The 20,705-nt window shown below is 42.2% G+C and overlaps 1 protein-coding gene across 4 annotated transcripts in view; it reads right to left on the bottom strand.

The window, feature by feature from the left end:
• Positions 1–20,430, bottom strand: part of EFCAB2 (EF-hand calcium binding domain 2) — a 105,871-nt gene extending 85,441 nt beyond the window's left edge. Inside the window, exons 1-2 of one of the 4 annotated variants that reach the window (XM_044267066.1) lie at positions 20,295–20,335; positions 18,636–19,235 (exon numbers count right to left, since the gene is read on the bottom strand). In XM_044267066.1, coding sequence (XP_044123001.1) covers positions 18,636–18,858 — 223 coding nt within the window. In that variant the 5' untranslated portion in view covers positions 18,859–19,235; positions 20,295–20,335. Of the gene's footprint in view, positions 1–16,315; positions 16,376–18,635; positions 19,579–20,294 lie in introns of those variants that run through there. The other 3 variants (XM_044267068.1, XM_044267067.1, XM_044267069.1) reach the window with 3 other exon arrangements.
• Between the last annotated feature and the right edge of the window lie 275 nt (positions 20,431–20,705).

The raw sequence follows: 20,705 nt of genomic DNA, 5'->3' as shown, positions 1-20,705 counted from the left end.
TACAGGGATGCCTGCGTGGCTGAGCCGGTTCAGCTTCTGACTCTTGATTTCAGCTCAGGTCACGATCTCAGGCTCCTGGGATCGAGCCCCACATTGGGATCTGAGCTCAGTGGAGAGTCTGCTTGAGATATTCCCTCTCACTCTCCCTCTGCACCTTTATCCACTGGCCATCTCTCTCAAATACATAAATAAATCTTTTTTAAAAATTACATTGATGGTACTATATCAAAAGGACAGAGGAGCCAACTGAAAGAGCTCCCAATAGCCAAAACTGGGACAGTCTGAGCAACAGAACAAAGTTGTACTGGATTATAACCCATAGTATAAAATAAATACCCATGAGTCCATACTGACATATATAGATGATCAAGTAAGCAAATAAATGGAAGAGACAAATCTCTTGCACAGACTGATTCCAAATAATTTATTTAAATTCTCTACCCTCAAGGAGGCAGAGCATAACTCCCCACTCCTTAAGTATGAGCTTTGCAGAGTAGTGCAGAGTACTACACTATTTCTTATATTCCACATGAGTAAAACTCTATAATTATCTTTTTCTGACTTACTTATTTCACCTAGCATAATATCCTCCAGTTTCATCCACATTGATGTAAATGGTAGGTATTCGTCCTTTCTGATGACTGAGTAATATTCCGTTGTCTATATGAACCACATCTTCTTTATCCATTCATCTGTGAAGGACATCTCAGCTCTTTCCACAGTCTGGCTATTGTGGACACTGCTGCTATGAATATTGGAGTGCAGTTGCCTCTTCTTTCTGAACATCGGTATCTTTGGAATAAATTACCCAGTAGTGCAATTGCTGGGTCATAGGGTAGCTCTATTTTTAACTTCTTGAGGAAAATCCATACTGTTTTCCAGAGTGGCTGCACTAGCTTGCATACCCACCAACAGTGGAAGAAGGTTCCCCTTTCTCCACTTCCATGGAACATTTGTTGTTTTTGTCTTGTTAACTTTAGCCATTCTAACCGGTATAAAGTGATATCTCATTGTGGTTTGATTTGTATTTCCCTGATGCCAAGTGATACGGAGCATTTTTTCATGTGTCTGTTGGACATTTGTAGGTCTTCTTTGGAGAAATGTCTGTTCATGTCTTCTGCCCATTTCTTGACTGGATTATGTTTTTTGGATGTTGAGTTTGTTAAGTTCCTTACAGATCTTAGACAGCAGCCCTTTATCTGATACGTCATTTGCAAATATCTTCTCCCATTCCACAGGTTGCCTTTTAGTTTTGTTGACTGTTTGCTTTGCTGTGCAGAAGCTTTTTATCTTGATGAAGTCCCAATAGTTCATTTTTTCTTTTGTTTCTCTTGTCTTTGGAGACATATGTAGCAAGAAGATGCTGTAGCCAAGGTTGAAGAGGTTATTGCCAGCCTGTGTTCTCCTCTATGATTTTGATGGATTCCCATCTCACATTTAGGTCTTTCATCCATTTTGAATTTATCTTTGTGTATGGTATAAGGAAATGGTCATTTCATTTTTCTGCATTTGACTGTCCAATTTTCCCAGTACCATTTACTGAAGGAATTGCCTTTTTTCCATTGAATATTCTTTCCTGCTTTGTTAAAAATTAGTTGACCATAGAGTTGAGGGTTCATATCTGGGCTCTCTGTTCTGTTCCACTGATCTGTGTGTTTTTGTGCCAGTACCATGCTGTCTTGACGATCACAGTTTGGTAATAATATAGGCATTGTGGTGCCCTCAGCTTTGGTTTTCTTTTTCAACATTCCCTTGGCTATTCAGAGTCTTTTCTGGTTCCACACAAATTTTAGTATTGTTTGTTCCAGCTCTGTGAAAGATATCAATGGTATTTTGATAGAAATTGCATTGAAAGTGTAGATTGCTCTGGGTAGCACATACTATTTTAACAATGTTTATTCTTGGGGCCTTGGTTAAGCATCTGCCTTCAGCTCAAGTCATGATCCCAGGGTCCTGGGATTGAGTCCCATAATTGGGATCCCTGACCAGTGGACAGTCTCCTTCTGCCTTTCCCTCTGCCCCTCCCCCAGCTCATGTTCACTCACTCTTACTCTCCAAATAAATGAATAAAATATTTTTTCAAAAAATGTTTATTCTTCCAATCCATGAGCATGGAATGTTTTTTCTATCTCATTGTGTCTTCTTCGATTTCCTTCATAAGTGTTCTGTAGTTTTTAGAGTACAAATCCTTTACCTCTTTGGTTAGGTTTATTCCTAGGTATCTTATGGGTTTTGGTATAATTGTAAATAGGACTGATTCCTTAACTGAGAGAAACTAAGTTTTCTATTATTCATTTACATGAAACATATATAGAAAGAGAAAACTGGCAAAATATTTAATTTCACAGAGAATTATTATTAGTTTCCATGAAATCATAAACCATACTGGAACCTGTTGATATTTCACTATAATACTATATATTACTATAGCAGTTACTATATAACACTATATATATTTTAATACTGTATTATTGTTTTGGGTTAAATAAATAATCTTTCTTCAAATAGTAAATAAAAGTGTATATTTTAGACTCCTTTAAAAATATGCTCTTTACAAGGATGCCTAGATGGTTCAGTGGGTTAAGCCTCTGCCTTCGGCCCAGGTCATGATCTCAGGGTCCTGCGATCAAGCCCCACATCGGGCTCTCTGCTCAGCGGGGAGCCTGCTTCTCCCTCTCTCTCTGCCTGACTCTTTGCTTACTTTTGATCTCTCTCTCTCTCTCTATCAAATAAATAAACAAATAAATAAATAAATAAAATCTTTAAAAAAACGCTCTTTACATTTTTAAGTTGTTCCTACTCCATTAGGTTACACAAACACCAGAACACTTGTTTATTATTTAAAAAAGTAACTAAATTAATAAATATATCAATATAATATAAAATGCAATTTCTTTGGTGAAATTCCAGTTAGAGGCAAGTTACATCGTTACATAGCAATTCCTTTTTCTCCTTAATCCCATATTAGGTGCTCCCAACAAAAAGAAATGAAAGGCATCCAAATTGGTGAGGAAGAAGTGAAACTGTCACTATTTGCAGATGACATAATCCTCTATATAAAGAAAACCCTAAAGACTCCACCAGAAAACTACTAGAACTCATAAATGAATTTAGTTGCTACAAGATCAATATGCAAAAATCTATTGCCTTTCTATACACTACCAAAGAAGCAACAGAAAGAGAAATTAAGAAAACCATCCCATTTACAATGCACCCAAACTAGTAAGATACCTAGGAATAAACCTAACCAAAGGGGTTTCACCTGTACTCTGAAAACTATAAAACACTGATGAAAAAAATTAAAGAGGACACAAAAAAATGGAAAGACATTCCATGCCCATGTTTTAGAAGAACAAATACTGTTAAAGGGTCTATATACGCAAAACAGCCTACATATTTAATTCAATCCCTATCCAAATACCAACAGCATTTTTCACAGAACTAGAACAAACAGTCCTTAAATTTGTAGGGAACCACAAAAGACCCCCACATAACAAAAACAATCTTGAAAAAGAAAAACAAAACTGGAGGTTATCACAATCTGAGTTCTGAAGTTATTACAACGCTGAGATTATCAAAATAGTATGGTATTGGCACAAAAACAGACACATAGATCAATGGAACAGAACAGAGAGTCCAGAAATAAAACCATAATTATATGGTCAATTAATCTTCAACACAGGAGGAAAGAATATTCAATGGGAAAAAGACAGTTTCTCCAACTAATGGTGTTGGGAAAACTGGACAGCAAGCAAAAGAATGAAACTGGACTACCTTCTTCCACCATACGCAAAAATAAACTCAGAATGGATTAAGGACCTAAATGTAAACCATAAAACCTAGAAACCATAAAAATCCTAGAAGAGAACACTGGGAGTAATTTCTCTGGCATTGGCTGTAGCAACATTTTTCTAGCTATGCCACCTGAGGCAAAAGAAACAAAAGCAAAAATAAACTATTGGGACTTCATCAAAATAAAAAGCTTCTGCACTGGGGCGCCTGGGTGGCTCAGTGGGTTGAGCTGCTGCCTTCAGCTCAGGTCATGATCTCAGGGTCCTGGGATCGAGTCCCGCATCGGGCTCTCTGCTCAGCAGGGAGCCTGCTTCCTCCTCTCTCTCTGCCTGCCTCTCTGCCTACTTGTGACCTCTCTCTGTCAAATCAATAAATAAAAAATCTAAAAAAAAAAAAAAAAAAGCTTCTGCACTGTGAAGGAAGCAATCAGCAAAACTAAAAGACAACTTAGTGAATGGGAAAAGATATTGGCAAATGACATATCCGATAAACAGTATCCAAAATATATAAAGAACTGATACCACTCAATACCCCAAAAATAGAATCCAATTAACTATGGGCTGAACACATGAACAAATATTTCTCCAAAGAAGACTAACAGACCCATGAAAAGATGCTCAACATCATTCATCATCAGGGAAATGCAAATCAAAACCACAATGACCACATCTGTCAGAACAGCTAAAATTAACAACACAAGAAACAACAGGTGTTGGCAAGGATGTGGAGCAAAAGGAACCCTTGCGTGCTGCTGGTGGGAATGCTGGCTCGTGCAGTCACTCTGGAAAACAGTATCAGTGCTCTTTAAAAAGTTAAAAATAGAGCTACCCTACAACACAGCGATCACACTACTGGGTATTTACCTAAATAATACAGAAACACTAATTCCAAGGGAGACATGCACCCTATGTTTACGGCAGCATTGTTTATAATAGCCAAACTACAGAAGTCGCCCAAGTGTCTAACGATAAATGAATAAAGATGTGGATGTGTGTGTATATACAATGGTGTGTATATATAATGGAATATTATTCTGCCATTAAAAAGCATGAAATCTTGCTATTTGCAACAACATAGATGGAGCTAGAGAGTGTGACGCTAAACAAAATAAGTCAGAGAAAGACAAATACCACGATTTCACTCACATGTGGCATTTAAGAAACAAAACAAATGAGCAAAGGGAAAAAAAAGAGAGAGACACAAATCAAGAAACAGACTCTTACCCAATGGTTACCAGAGGGGAAGTGGGTGAGGGGATGGGGGAAAGAGGTGATGGGGACTAAGGAGTGCGCTTGTCGTAGGAGCACAGGGTGATGTATGGAAGTGTTGAATCGCTATATGTACACCTGAAGCCAAAACAACACTGTATATTAAGTATACTGGAATTAAAATTAAAAAATTAATTTTAAAAAATTCCATATTAGATATTACCAAAACCAACAATTTGACATTATATTTGCCTTTCAGCAATGGGAACGCGAAGGCTAAAAATTAGCTATCATACCAAATTAAAATCAAACCATAAAAAGAGGGGCGCCTGGGTGGCTCGGTGGGTTAAAGCCGCTGCCTTCGGCTCAGGTCATGATCTCAGGGTCCTGCGATCGAGCCCCACATCGGGCTCTCTGCTCTGTGGGGAGCCTGCTTCCCCCTCTCTCTGCCTGCCTCTCTGCCTGCTTGTGATCTCTGTCTGTCAAATAAATAAATAAAATCTTTAAAAAAAAAAACCATAAAAAGAAAAAAGTTACACTTAATTTCAAAAGAAGAAACTAATGATAATAAATACAGAAGGAGCTGTCATAACCAAAATAAAAGTCACATCACCTACGGTTATAGAGCAGAGCATTTTGTTTGTTTAAACAAAGCAGGGCTTGAACTCATGATCCCAAGATCAAGTGTCACACACTCTTATGACTGAGTCAGCCAGGCATCTCTGTAGAGTGGAGTTTTAAACAAATAGTACAGCTTAGTTCTTTCCTAAACCTAAGACATCTTATACATATTTAAATATTTAACCAGGTGCTCAAAACCCCTCCTAGGAAATTAACATGAAATAATAAGTCCCAAGAGGAATCCTTCCCTTGAGAACTGTATAAAACATACAGCAAAGAAGGTAAAGAAATGCCCCTAAGGTTAATTAACAAGAAGTACAAATAACAATATTGTTCTGTTTGTCTCAAGTACCGCCAGTACCTATTCCAAAGATACTGTTTTTAAAAAGTCAAGAACCCAATTCGTTTTTTTTGTTTTTTGTTTTTTGTTTTTGGAGGACGGGAGGGAGTAGTTATTAATGAATTCTTATTTTATAATTAACTTGATCCAAAGACACTGTACCACTAAAACACCAGGCTTAAAACTGCATACCATATTTACTCAACTAGCTTTCATTCATGCTTTCATTTAGCAAATTTTCAGCTTTTTTTTTTTTTAAGATTTTATTTATTTATTTGAGAGAGACAGAGAGCAGGAGCAAGGGCAGGAGGGTGCAGAGGGAGAAGGAGAAGCAGACTCCCCACTGATCAGGGAGCCTGACACGGGGCTTGATCCCAGGACTCTGGGATCATGACCTGAGCTGAAGGCAGACGTGGAGCCGACTGAGCCACCCAGGAACCCCTGATTCAAGACAACAGGCTTGAACAAAAATATTTGTTCATGTGTTTATAAAAACATAAACCAAATGTGTTATCTCCCTGTTTAAAATGCTGCGATGGCTTCCTTTTCCTCTTTAATAGAGGTCAGCACCCACTCCCCTCCAACCTGGTCATCAAACAGGCCTGACCTCTGCCTACTCTGTCATTTCCCGTCACTCCTCACCACATCACTCCGTTCCAGCTACCCTGGCCCTCATTCAATGCCTCGGATAAGCCAGGCTCCTTTGCTGCTTCGGCCTTCTGAATTTGCTTTGCTTCCGCTGAACACTAGTAACAGGGAGGGCTACACTCAAAGCCCCTGAAGAAAAAATTAAGTGCCCCTCCTCTGAAACCCTGAACTTTTTGGAAGCACTTATCCAAAATGTGGTTAAATAATTATGTTCTTATGGGTCTCTCCTCTACAGTAATATCATCTCTAATCTAATTCTTCTCCCAATGTAGAGCACAGTGCCTGGCATTGCAGGTAATGACAGATAACCTGTGCACAGCTCTTGCGAACACGTGACGCTCTCTGCTACCTGCTTTGCCACCATATGAGGAAGGTTCCACTATACTCAGTTGACTTGTGAAGAAATTAGAATAGAGGGCACCTGGGTGGCTCAGTGGGTTAAAGCCTCTGCCTTCCGCTCAGGTCATGATCCCAGGGTGCTGGGATCGAGCCCCACATCGGGCTCTCTGCTCTGTGGGGAGCCTGCTTCCCCCTCTCTCTGCCTGCCTCTCTGTCAAATAAATAAATAAAATATTTTTTAAAAAGAAAGAAAGAAATTAGAATAGATCAGTACCTACCCTGAAGTTACCCAGCTCTTAAGTAACTTAAGAGCTGGAATTTGAGTCAGTAAAGATTTACTATAGACTTCATGGTTTTGCCTGTTTTTAGAAATTTATCCATTCATTTTGAGAGACAGAAAGCGCAAGCTGGGCAAGGAGAGGAGGAGAGAGAGAGAATCTCAAGCAGACTCCCTACAGAATGCAAAGCCCAACTTAGGGCTCAATCCCATGACCCATGAGACCACATCCTGAGCCAAAATCAAGCAACTTAGCCACTCAGATGTCCCATTTGTTTGCTTTTAAGTAGGCTCCATACCTAGGGTGGAGCCCAACACCAGGCTTGAACTCATGGCCCTGAGACCAATTCCTGAGCTGAGATCAAGAGTCGTGCGCTCAACCGACTGAGCCACCCAGGTGCCACTAGATTTCATGTTCTTAACCACGAAGCAACAATTTGTTAAATGAAGCCCATGCTGGGGAAACATGTGCACAGGTCCACCACTGCTGTGATGGGAACAACCAACTGTTCATAATGACAAAGGGCCGAATGCACGAAGGGTTGTGCCAAACAGGAGATCAGAAACGGACCTGGAGAAACAAAACATCCTAGTCTGCTCTGTTGAAGTTTAGTCCATCCTAAATCAACAGGAAAACAGTATAGGGTCTTAGGTTAGAGGATTCATAACCAGATAACCAGATTTTCAGTATGAGAAATGGAGTAAACCATTTCAGAGCCTTTCACAATCTGGTGGATACAGATAAATATATATGTGTCAGGAAATTGAGAGAATTTCTATCTTAGGGCTTGTATCTTCTCTTCCATATACAAAACAAAAGGGTTGCAGAGTGAATAGGGAGGTAGGTGAGGGGATTAGAGAGATGAGGTCATGAAGTCATGCAGATGACCCAAACTCCTTCTGAAGCAAGCAGGGCCAGGGCAAAGACTGACGGACTGCTCTAGATGAGAGACTAGAGGCCCGAGACTAAAATTTAAGATGTCAGAGGTACCACCATTCTAGATTAGGGCATCTCTGGTTTAGCTACGGAAGTGGGTCGCCAAATTGTAACAGATCAAAGTCATTGAAACTGAGGCCATCTTTGAGATAACGTCCCTCGCATTTGATTATATCCCAGTTTCGTATGAAATTTCATTTTATTTACTGATTTCACTTGAAGTTTTTTAAACTCTGGATTCCCTTTCACTTTTCATTTAAAGTTTCTAGTACTTGAACTACTTATAATGTAATCATCAACGCAAATCTGAGAATTTCAAATCCCCATCTGTATGACAACCTATTCAACATACTACCACTTTTCAGGTTTATTATCTTGGGTCCTACTCAGAAGATTTTTATCTAGGTGACAATACTTGAGTTTCGCACCAATTTTAATAATATTTCAGCTACTGTATCAAACATGGTAATAATAATAATGATGGTATATCACCCACTACCATCCACAGGGCTGGCATCCCTAAAACCTGTCTCTCTGATTTGAGGCCATCAGGGAGGGGCACCTGGCTGGCCCAGTTGGTTAAATATCTGAATCTTGATTTCTGTTCAGGTCATGATCTCAGGATCATGAGATCGGACCCCGTGCCTGGCTCTGTGCTGAGCAGGGAGCCTGCTTAAGATTTCCTCTCTCCCTTTCCCTTTGCCCCTCCCCACCTCTCTAAAAAAATATAATAATAATCAGAGTCTCCTGAATGGGTGGAAGGGAAGTGATCACCTGGTTATTCCAAGGAATGTGAGACCCAACCACTTGCCTAGGACTTCAATCCAAGCCACCCAGAACTAGCCTCACACACGCCTTCAGAGATGGTTGCTGCGTCAATCCTGAGGGTTGTACAGGGTTGTACAGCTCCACTTGGTTTGTTCCTTTTTGGCTCCTTTCTCTACAGACTTTTCTTTCCTTTGTTTCTGCTAGGCTAACGGCCACCCGTCCACCCATTTAAAAATTATGCCCTCTCCTAATCTCTTTCTATTCTCTTCTCTTAATGTCTTTTTACAAACTGCTGTTATCTCCTCTCCCCCTCTCCCTACCCTTGTAACGTCTAAGGCCTTTTTTAATTCCTTCACTGTCATTCTAGTTGGGTTTCAAGAAGGATAAAAATAAACATGTGTGCTCAATCACCATGGTGAAGCAGATGTGTCATTCTAGTTTTTTATGAGGTTAGATTAAATGTTTCCAGTCTGAGTGCCTCTCCAAACCTAATGGGGGTAGCTCTGAGCTATTTTTAATGTTTTTTAAAGGTTAACTGAAAAATACATTTATCCATAATGAGACCATGAAGGGTGACATTACATTTCTTTACTCAATGTGTTACTCCTGTTTCACTCATTCATTCAGTGTTTTCACAGTGACTACTATAACCTCCACACTGTCCCAAATTCCAGGCATTCAGCTGTAAATGAAACAAAGTCTCTTGATTTCATGGAGTTTCTACTGTAATAGGATAGACAACTGAGCAACTATGTATCTTATACTGATCATAAACTCTGGCAATTATGTGCCTTTGATTACAAAAAATTAAAAAAGAATTAATGTAATTAGTATAAGAGGATCACAAGGTACTCACAGAATTTAGAAATTAGATCACCCTCTGTTAGTACCTAGTAAGAACCAACAGGGGGGAGATTAAGTGAAATTATTTTTCCAAAGGGGGTAGAGGATGGGGATCAAAGCTGGGTCAAAAGATCTTTTTGGACCGACACTAACTGCAGCATTATTTACAGCACGGAAAATGTGGAAACAATCTAAACAGCCAACAGTCGGGGAAAGCTTAACTCACATGTTCCATAAACAACGATGCACGCGGCTATAACAAACGATGTGTGTGACAGACACTGAGGACATGAGAAAGTGCTCATTAATAGTTAAGTGGAAAAGTTAGATATAAAACTATATACAATATCAACTATATGAAACCAACGAAAAACAAATCTGCCAAGAAAAAAATACGTTAAAATGGCAGACTTTATTCTAGATTGTGGATCAATGGTTTTTAACAGCATCCTCATCCTATGGTGACTTGTTAGAAACACAAATTCTCACACAAATTCGGGCCTGGGAGCTTAGCAATCTATGTTTCAACAAACCCTCTGGGTGATTCTGACCTCACTGCAGTCTGGGTACTGCTCTAGATAATGAGATGATGGGTAAATTCTACTTTTATTATTATTTTTTCTTTCTTATATAGATTTCAACTTGACTTCTCTATGTGAGACACAGAGACTAAGGACATTGGTGTTGGAGACGGACTTGAATGGAGCCCTTGCTTCACAACGGAGCTAGTGACCTTGGATAGTACCTTCCTCAATACTGATTATTTAAAAAAATAACTCGGTCACATCTTTCAACGCCTCAACGACTTCACTCCACTCTCACCTGGCTTACATGGTCTCTGACCAAGTCCAGGTGGGGTGACTGCTTTCCTCTGGCATCGTTCAAGATTTTCTTGTTATCTTTGGTTTTCTGCAGTTTGACCAGGAGATGCCCAGACAATATGTTTTGGTATTTACCCTGCTTGGTCTTCTCTTAGTTTCCTGGATCTACTTTGGTATCTTGGGATGTTTGGGGGAAAACTCATCCATTACCACTACAAATATTTCTTCCGCTCCATTCTTTCATTCTCTTCCTTCTGGTATTCCCACTGTGTCTTTTACACCTTCAAGAAACTGTCCCACAGCTCTCATGCTGGGGTTTGTTGTTTTTTTTTTTTTTTTTCATTCTTTTTTCTCTTTGTATTTCAGTTTGAGAAGTTTCTATTGAAATCATCAAATTCTATCATTCCTTCCTCAATGTTGAGTCTGCTATGGACCCACCAAAGGTATTCTTCTGTTCCGCTACATTAAATTTCTAACATTTCCTTTTGATTCTGAGTCTCTGCTTACAGTATGCATTTGTTCTTGAATGTTGCCTTTTTCCATCGGAGCCCTCAACATATTAATCCTAGCTCTTTTAAATTTCAATCTGATAATTCCAAGATATGTATCACAGACCTGAGTTTAGTTCTTTTTTTTTTTTTTGACAAGATCACAAGTAGGTGGAGAGGCAGGCAGAGAGAGGAGGAAGCAGGCTCCCCACAGAGCAGAGCGCGGGATGCGGGGCTCAATCCCAGGAGCCTGGGATCATGACCTGAGCCGAAGACAGAGGCTTAACCCACTGAGCCACCCAGGCGCCCCCTGAGTTTAGTTCTGATGCTTACTTACTTGGTCTCCGATGGTGTTTTTGCTTTTGCATGCCTTCTAATTTTTTGTTGAAAGCCAGGCATACCGCTCAAGTTATAGGACCTAAGAGAGTCAGTCAGTCAAGAGGCTTCATAACAATTTGGCCAAGAACAGGGCTGTATTTAATCTTCGCTATAGCTGTACGTGCCGGATTCCTCTAAGGAGTCCTGAAGTAAGGTGCGCCACACACAGTTCAGCGGCAATCCACGATTACTGTACTACAACTCTGTGATGTGGTGGTCAAGTTAAGCAAAGGAAAGCATTCTACCTCATAATTAAACTTCAGTCTTTTACTGGACTTGTCTTTGGGCTGTGACCTTCACAAGTGTTTTTTGGCTTCTCTCTGCCCCCTCAGACGAGATAGGATTGCTACAGGGGACCCGAGTTGGTTAAATGCAGGCAGGGGAAGACAAAGCTCTGGGAAAGTCTTTTGCACCAGAAGGGTGGGTCTTGTTATGCAGAATGCTCTGAGACTTCAAAATGTTTACCTTCCCCCTGCCCCTGCTAGAGCAACATGGGGTCTTTCTTGGCTCTTTACCAGATGACATGGTAGGTTTCTGGAAGCAAAACCCAAGCCAGTAGGTGGCATCTCCCGGGCCTTCTCTCACACTTAACAGTATTTTGGATACACTCAATATCTCCATTTCATCTGTTTTAAATTGTGATAAAACAGACTAAGACATTAACCAGCTCAAGCACCCTACAGTTGGGCAGTGTTCGGTACATTCACATTGTTGTACAACCCATCTCTAGAACCCTTTTCATCTTGCCAACACTGAAGCTCTATTCCATTAACTAACAACCTCCCTTTTCCCCTTGCCCCTGGCAACCACCATTCTACTCTCTGTTCCTACAAATCTGACTATTCTACGTACCTCATGTAAGGAGAATTACACAGTACTGGTCTTTCTGTGACTGGTTAAATTCACTTACAAGTCCATTGGAAAAAAGACAGCCTCTTCAATAAATGGTGTTGGGAAAATTGGACAGCCACATGCAGAAAAATGAAATTGGACCATTTCCTTACACCACACACAAAAATAGACTCAAAATGGATGAAGGATCTCAATGTGAGAAAGGAACCCATCAAAATCCTTGAGGAGAACAGAGGCAGCAACCTCTTCCACCTCAGCCGCAGCAACATCTTCCTAGGAACATCACCAAAGGCAAGGGAAGCAAGGGCAAAAATGGACTATTGGGATTTCATCAAGATCAAAAGCTTTTGCACAGCAAAGGAAACAGTTAACAAAACCAAAAGACAACTGACAGAATGGGAGAAGATATTTGCAAACGACATATCAGATAAAGGACTAGTGTCCAAAATCTATAAAGAATTTAGCAAACTCAATACCCAAAGAACAAACAATCCAATCAAGAAATGGGCAGAGGACATGAACAGACATTTCTGCAAAGAAGACATCCAGATGGCCAACAGACACATGAAAAAGTGCTCCATATCACTCAGCATCAGGGAAATACAAATCAAAACCACAATGAGATATCACCTCACACCGTCAGAATGGCTAAAATCAACAAGTCAGGAAATGACAGATGCTGGCGAGGATGCAGAGAAAGGGGAACCCTCCTACACTGTTGGTGGGAATGCAAGCTGGTGCAACCACTCTGGAAAACAGCATGGAGGTTCCTCAAAATGTTGAAAATAGAACTGCCCTATGACCCAGCAATTGCACTACTGGGTATTTACCCTAAAGATACAAACGTAGTGATCCAAAGGGGCACGTGCACCCGAATGTTTATAGCAGCAATGTCCACAATAGCCAAACTATGGAAAGAACCTAGATGTCCATCAAAAGATGAATGGATCAAGAAGATGTGGTATATATACACAATGGAATACTATGCAGCCATCAAAAGAAATGAAATCTTGCCATTTGCGACAACATGGATGGAACTAGAGCGTATCATGCTTAGTGAAATAAGTCAAGCAGAGAAAGACAACTATCATATGATCTCCCTGATATGAGGAAGTGGTGATGCAACATGGGGGCTTAAGTGGGTAGTAGAAGAATAAATGAAACAAGATGGTATTGGGAGGGAGACAAACCATAAGTGACTCTTAATCTCACAAAGCAAACTGAGGGTTGCTGGGGGGAGGGGGGTTGGGAGAAGGGGGGTGGAGTTATGGACATTGGGGAGGGTATGTGCTTTGGTGAGTGCTGTGAAGTGTGTAAACCTGGCAATTCACAGACCTGTACCCCTGGGGATAAAAATATATGTTAATAAAAAAAAAATTCACTTACAATAGTATCTTCAAGATTCAGCCTTGTGGTAGCATTAAGTCAGATTTTTTTTTTTCCTTTTTAAAGATGGGTAATATTGCTGGGTATGATCACACTGCATTTTGTGTAACCATTCACCCACTGATGGACACCTGAGTTGCTTTGACCTTTTGGCTACTGTGAATAATGCTGCTATGAACACGGGTGTGCAAAGACTTATTCAAGTTCCTGCTTTCAGTTATTTTGGGTATAAAGCCAGATGTAGAGTTGCTGGATCTATATGGTAATTCAGTATCTGAATTTGTGAGCAACTGCGATACTATTTTCCACAGTAGCTGTACCATTTCACATGCCCATCAACAAGCACACAGGACCTCCAATCTCTCCACACCTTGCCAGTGCTAATTTTTTTTACCGTAGTCATCCTAAGGGGTGTGACGTGCTATCTCACTGTCCACTTGACTTGTTAAAATACGAATTTTCTTCACGGATTTTGATAGTTAAGTACAAAGATAAAATTCAGTTCAGTTTTTCTAAGTTTTATTCTAAATTAGAGGAAATAAATTGTAAGTTTTCTTCTTCAGTTAGTCTCTATGTCGATTGTTATCTGTCTAAAACAAGGAGAAAACTGCTAAATGGTCCTCAAAATAGGCATGGATGATGCATCATGTGTGATCAAGAATTGGTAAGACTTAGATTTAAGTTTTCCTTAACTCCTAGATTCCATGCCACACATATACTGATAGGTACAAATTTCCTAGACCGTGCCAAGTACTTTTCTTCCTGTTTATTCAGCATTTCTTTTCTGCCAGGCATCATGGTGGGTCCTGGGGATATAAAGATGAGTAAGACCACACCATCTCCATTACAACAACATTATGAAGTAGGTAAAATTCTTCCCACTTTACATTTGAGGAACTACAGGCTCCTGAGGTCTTGGCATCTTGGCTAAGATCAGACAGAGCTTGGGGAAATTGAGGTCTTACCCCACTTTTCTACTACTCCATTGTATACCCTGCACTACTAACAGTTTCCTTTTTAAAAAGTAATATCCACCTGTAGTTTGTTTCTTACCTTAGATTTTCAAATGTTGGGTTTTCGGAGGAAAGGCACAATACAAAGAAATAAACAAAAACTTGTAAAACTCTACCAGTCAGGAGTTGATAGTTGAATTAGAGACACTTTACCAACCAATGCAAAGAAACAATATTTTATACAAAAATAGTAAATCCTAAAGCAAGCTTTAAATATCTGAGGCTTACTGAAAAAACTGACATACCTTCCAAAGCTCCTTGCCCTGCCAAGTTAGCGGATTTTATTCCTAAGCAGTTTGTTTCCTAGACATGATTCTAATTACAAACAGAAGTTCTTTGCAGTCCTATGTAAAATTCTCGAGGAGATAGAGACAATAAGTTTAAAAGATTCAAAGAATCGACAATTGAGTTGATTCTCTAAACAAAACAAAACAAAACAGAAGGAAAAGGAAAAAAGTGTTCTGGCTGAGCAAACTTGAAAGAAATAATAGAACTTCAAACAACAATTTTTGCTATCCCATTTCAAATATTCTTTCAGTAAAACAAAATTAGCTCTTTTTTGAAATTAACTTGATTCTAAAATTTAAATTCCTTTTTTTTGTTAGCTAACATAACTACATAGATGGGGTTTTTTGGTTGTTTTTTTTTTAAGATTTTATTTATTTATTTGGCAGATGGAGATCACAAGTAGGCAGAGAAGCAGGCAAAGAGAGAGAGGAGGAAGCAGGCTCCCTGCTGAGCAGAGAGCCCAATGCAAACTCGATCCCAGGACCCTAAGATCATGACCTGAGCCGAAAACAGAGCCTTTAACTCACTAAGCCACCCAGGCGCCCACTACATACATTTTTTAATCTAGGAAAAAATAAATTATTTTTTAAAATATTTTATTTATTTATTTGTCAGCACACACAAAGAGAGCAGCAGGCAGAGGGTGAAGCAGGCTCCCTGCTGAGCAAGGAGCCTGAGACAGGACTCAATCCTAGGACCCTGGGGTCAAGACATTAAGTCAAAAGAGTTTAATCTACTGAGCCACCTATGTGCCCCTAGGAAAAAATAAAATAAAATATGTTAAACCACAAAAAGGCTACAAAGGAACAGAACAACTTCAGTGTACATAATCTTATAGGAAACTTATAAATAGAACATAATAGCCTGTCATAGTTAATTTTTGTTACCAATGTCCTCTGTACTTTAACCAAGATTAATTCCTAAATGTTGAAGAAGAGCTGGATAGGATATAAATCTAGAAGCTTAAACTTCCTCTGAAACTTTCTCAAGATTAAAGATAAATTATTTAAAATATATGAAAATCAGTTAAGGTGGGGCACCTGGGTGGCTCAGTCAGTTAAGTGTCTGCCTTTGGCTCAGGTCATGATCTCATGGTCCTGGAATCAAGTCCTACATCAGGCTCTCTGCTCAGCGGGGAGTCTGCTTCTCCCTCTCCCTCTGACCTTCCTGTCCACTACTGCTATCTTAAGTAAGTAAATAAAATCTTTAAAAAGAAAATACATGCATGTTTCTACAAAGAGAATTTTTGTAGTTGTTGTTTTTAAAAACAGGCCACTGAATACTTTAACTCTCAAAAAATACTTGTTAAGGGGTACCTGTATGAAGGCTCATAGTCAGTTGAGGGACCAACTCTTGGTATCAGCTCAGGTAATGACCTCATGGATCATGGGATCGAGCCCAGTGTGGGGAGTCAGCTTGAAATTTTCTCTGCCCCTTCCCTCTCTTTCTCTCTCTGAAATAAACAAACATATCTTTTTAAAAATACGTTGAGCCAGAAGTAATAGAAGTTTATGGCTTACTTGTAAGAATGAGGGAAAAAAAAACAAAAAAACACAACTAGTGTATGTAGTTTTGGGTACAGAATAGATTTTTAGTTAACAGCAAGTAATGTTTTGGCTAAAATATAAACATCTTTAATTAATACAAATATTCTCTATTCAATAAATATTGAGCTCCTACAATATGCTGGGAACCTCCTCAAGACACTGAGTGTAACAGATCAGAAAATGGTCCCCTTTCTTATAGCAGCCATATCCGCAGTAGCCAAAATATGGAAAGAGCCCCGATGCCCATTGACAAATAAATGGATAAAGATGTGGTATTATATATATACAATGGATTATTACTCAGCTATCAAAGAGAATGAAATCTTGCATTTGCAACAACATGGATGGAACTAGAGGGTACCATGCTAAGCAAAATAAACCAGAGAAAGATAAATACCGTCTGATTCACTCATATGTGGAATTTAAATAAAAGAGATGAACATAGGGGAAGGGAAGAAAAATAAAATAAGAAAAAAACAGAGCAAGGCAAGCCAAAAGGGACTCTTAACTGGAGGGAACAAACTGAGGGTTGCTGGAGGGAAGGTGTGTGGGGGAATGGGAAACCGGGTGATGGGCATTAAGGAGGGCTCATTGTATCTAATGAGTACTGGGTGTCATATGAAACTGATGAATCATTGAACTCTACCCCTGAAGCTAATAATACACTATATGCTAACCAAATTGAATGTAAATAAATTTTTTTTTAATGGTCCTTTCCTCTTAAAGCTAACAGGGTACTGGATATATGCTCCAAAACTATCCCTTCTTTTGTGTGATTCCACGCTCATCAAGGACCTTTTGAAATATAAATTCACCCTCCCTAAAAGCTTACTACTCATAAAACAAAATACTGCATTGCTGAGATCAGCTTTCTGGTTAAAGTATCAGCATACCCCTACTGAATTTAAAATTAATTAGTTTGCTTGAGTGAAACCCCAAAGCCTTGATCAATTACGATTACTGGTGAGATGTAATTTCTCAACCTTCAGGGCTGAGAATCAAATACAGGAGTGCAGTTATGTCCAAAGATGATAACTGCCAAATGAGTTGCTAGTTTACCCTCAGGCAACATGGCGTCATTTCATCATGTCCTACCAACTGCAATTACAATCAACTTGTAAAACTGTTAAGCATAAATAAGATATACCATATAACACTGGTTCTCAACCAGTGTTGAGATTTAATATACAGTCTGGTCCCCTACAGATCTGCTAAAATGCAGACTGATTCAGCAGGTAAGGGGCAGGGACTGCGATTCTTCATTTCTGGTAAGCCCCCGGGGATGCTCAGGTTGCTATCCACAGACCAGGACGGGATATAACACACCCGGGAACAGGTCTGGCACACAGGCTGCTCAGCCCAGCTAACTGCTCTCTCCCCTCCACCGATGTCTTATCTCCTTTACTGATCTCACCTTTTTTTTTTTTTTAAGATTTTATTTATTTATTTGACAGAAATCACAAGTAGACGGAGAAGCAGGCAGAGAGAGAGAGAGGGAAGCAGGCTCCCTGCTGAGCAGAGCGCCCGATGCAGGACTCGATCCCAGGACCCTGAGATCATGACCTGAGCCGAAGGCAGCCGATTAACCCACTGAGCCACCCAGGCGCCCTCACCTTTTTTTTTTTTTTTTTGAAAGATCTTATTTATTTATTTGACAGCAAGACAGAGAGAGAGCACAAGTAGGCACAGCTGCAGGCAGAGGCAGAGGAAGGGGAAGAAGCAGGCTCTCTACTGAGCAGGGAGCCTCACCTAGGACTGGATCCCAGGACCCCGGGACTATGACCTGAGCCTAAGGCAGCGGCTTGAACAACTGAGCCACCCAGTGCCCTGATCTCACCTTTCTCGAGAGTCAAGTTTTCTTCCCTCAAAATCCTCACCTAGGGACGCCTGGGTGGCTCAGTTGGTTGGACGACTGCCTTCGGCTCGGGGCGTGATCCTGGAGTCCCGGGATCGAGTCCCACATCGGGCTCCCAGCTCCATGGGGAGTCTGCTTCGCTCTCTGACCTTCTCCTCGCTCGTGCTCTCTCTCACTGTCTCTCTCTCTCAAATAAATAAATAAAATCTTTAAAAAAAAAAAAAAAATCCTCACCTAAGGAGAACACCGTCCACAGGCATTCAACATATGTCAACAGAATGAATGACATCCAGCCTTTGGACAGAACTGTTTCTTCCTCTGGATTTATTATAAATAGAAAAGTATTTCTGAAAAGTGAAACATCAGAAAAGCTTTTTTTTTTAAGAAAGTAAAGAAAAAATTGGATTTGAGACAAGATCCAGTGCGTTCTCTGCTGAGCTATTAAAAAAATAAACATCCATAATTAACATGTTAATTTATCTTGTTCCCCTTTTTTGTAAATAATAATGAGGAAATCACGTGGTTTTCTGGGGCAGTTTTTAAAAATTTGTCTTAAAGCAACACCTGGCTGGTCTAGTCCGAAGAGCATGTGACTCCTGATGTCCTGTCGGGGAGTTCGAGCCCCCCACTGGGTGTAGAAACTACTTAAAAAAAAACAAAAATAAACTCCAAAAAATAAAAATAAAACCCTTTAAAATCAGTCTTAAAAAAAAAAAAAAGTAATCACTTCCTTCGGATGCACCTTTTACTTTTAAAGCAGCACAATAAAAAATGAGGCCATCTTCGGAAAGGTAACATCTAGAACACACTTCCGAGTCTTCAGACTTGACAGTCCTAAAAATAAACCAAATCGTATTCCTCTTATCCACAGGCAGGCAGATCTTCGGCCCAGTTTCCACGGTTTCTCCGCCGATTTTCTGTGATTTTAGCCACACGAGTGACTTACTACCTCAGGGCCGGTTTCTGCACTTGTAAATGTGAACCTGATGACACTTGGCCGCAGGCTGAGGGAAGGGACACGAGACACGGCGCTCGCAGCTCCCCAGCCAGGAAACAAGGACGAACTGGAATTTCATTTCCAAGATGCTGACCTCGACGGGTGGACGGGGTTTTGCCAGGAGTGTGCCCGTGGGCACCCACGCACTGGCTGTTCCCTTGGAGCAACCGAGGAAGGGGCCGGGGCTCCGGCTGGCGCGGACACGACGTCCAGGGTCGCCGCGCAACGTGGACGCCCAGGGTTCCGCCCGCGCGCCCGCCGCCCAGCGCCGCCGCCTACGGGCAGCTCTCCCGCCCTCCTCACGCTGCCGCGCGCCAGCGCTCCGACCCGCCCCCCACGGGCGCGCGCTTCGGAGGCCGCAGCCGCGGAGGGGGCGCCCGCGAGCCGGAAGGGCCGTCTCCCCGACGTCCCCCCTCGTCCCCCTCACGTCCCCACCGAGCAGGCAAAATGGAGGCGGCGGGCGCGTTCCCGGCGGGCGGGGCTGCCGTGCGGCCCAAGGGTCCGCCGGGCGCGGGCGGCCAGAGACGGGCCGCCCCGGGTGCCCGCAGCCCGGCAGCCGCCGGCGTGGCGCCTGCGGCACAGAGGCCGGGGCGAGACTGTGGAGGCGGGGTGCCGGCGGCGGCGGCGAACAAGGACGCCATTATCGGCCTCGCCCGCCGGAGCCGCGGCTCGGAGCTCCCGGGGAGGGAGGCGGTGGGGGAGGGGGAAGGGGGGAGACGGGGGGAGGGAAGGAGGAGGACGGGGCGGGGCTCAGGCGTCGACGGGGAGGCTGCGGGCGCCAGGCTGCAGGGCGCGTCCGTGCCCCCCTGCCCTGTGGGCCTTCTCCCCGCGGGGCCGACTCCGCTGGAGGGCGGCCCACCCCGCCCGGCGCGCCCCGGTGCGGACCCCGGTCTTACCTGTGCCTTCCCTTTCTTTATCGTCCGCCATCTTGCTGCAGAGCCGTCGCCCGGGAGATGCCTGGCGTCACCCTAGGTCGTGGCGTCCTTGCCCCTTCCAGCCACCGCGCGAGTCGGGCCTCAGGCACCGGCGGCTCCGAACCCCGAGGGCGGGAGACCCCGGGGCGGGGGCGGAGGGGAGGCTCGTAGCGCGCGCCCTTCTTCCCCCCGCGCGCGCCCCCTCCCCTTCCGCCCCTCTCCCGCGGCCCGAGCGCGGCCTTCTCCGGCCCGGGGGGTCGAGGGAATGAGCGAGCCACGGGCCCCGTTTTCCCTCCTCCCGACCCGCGTGGGGACTCGCAGGCCCGGCTCCCTCCCCGCCCGTGGGTACGACGGATTTGAAAGCGCGGCCGGAGAGCCGGGGGCGGACCTCGC

This window comes from Neovison vison, chromosome 10 (assembly GCF_020171115.1).
Source record: "Neovison vison isolate M4711 chromosome 10, ASM_NN_V1, whole genome shotgun sequence".
NCBI classification, from domain to species: domain Eukaryota; kingdom Metazoa; phylum Chordata; class Mammalia; order Carnivora; family Mustelidae; genus Neogale; species Neogale vison.
The sequence above is the reverse complement of the archived record's forward strand: the minus strand, read 5'-3'. Positions and strand labels throughout refer to the sequence as shown.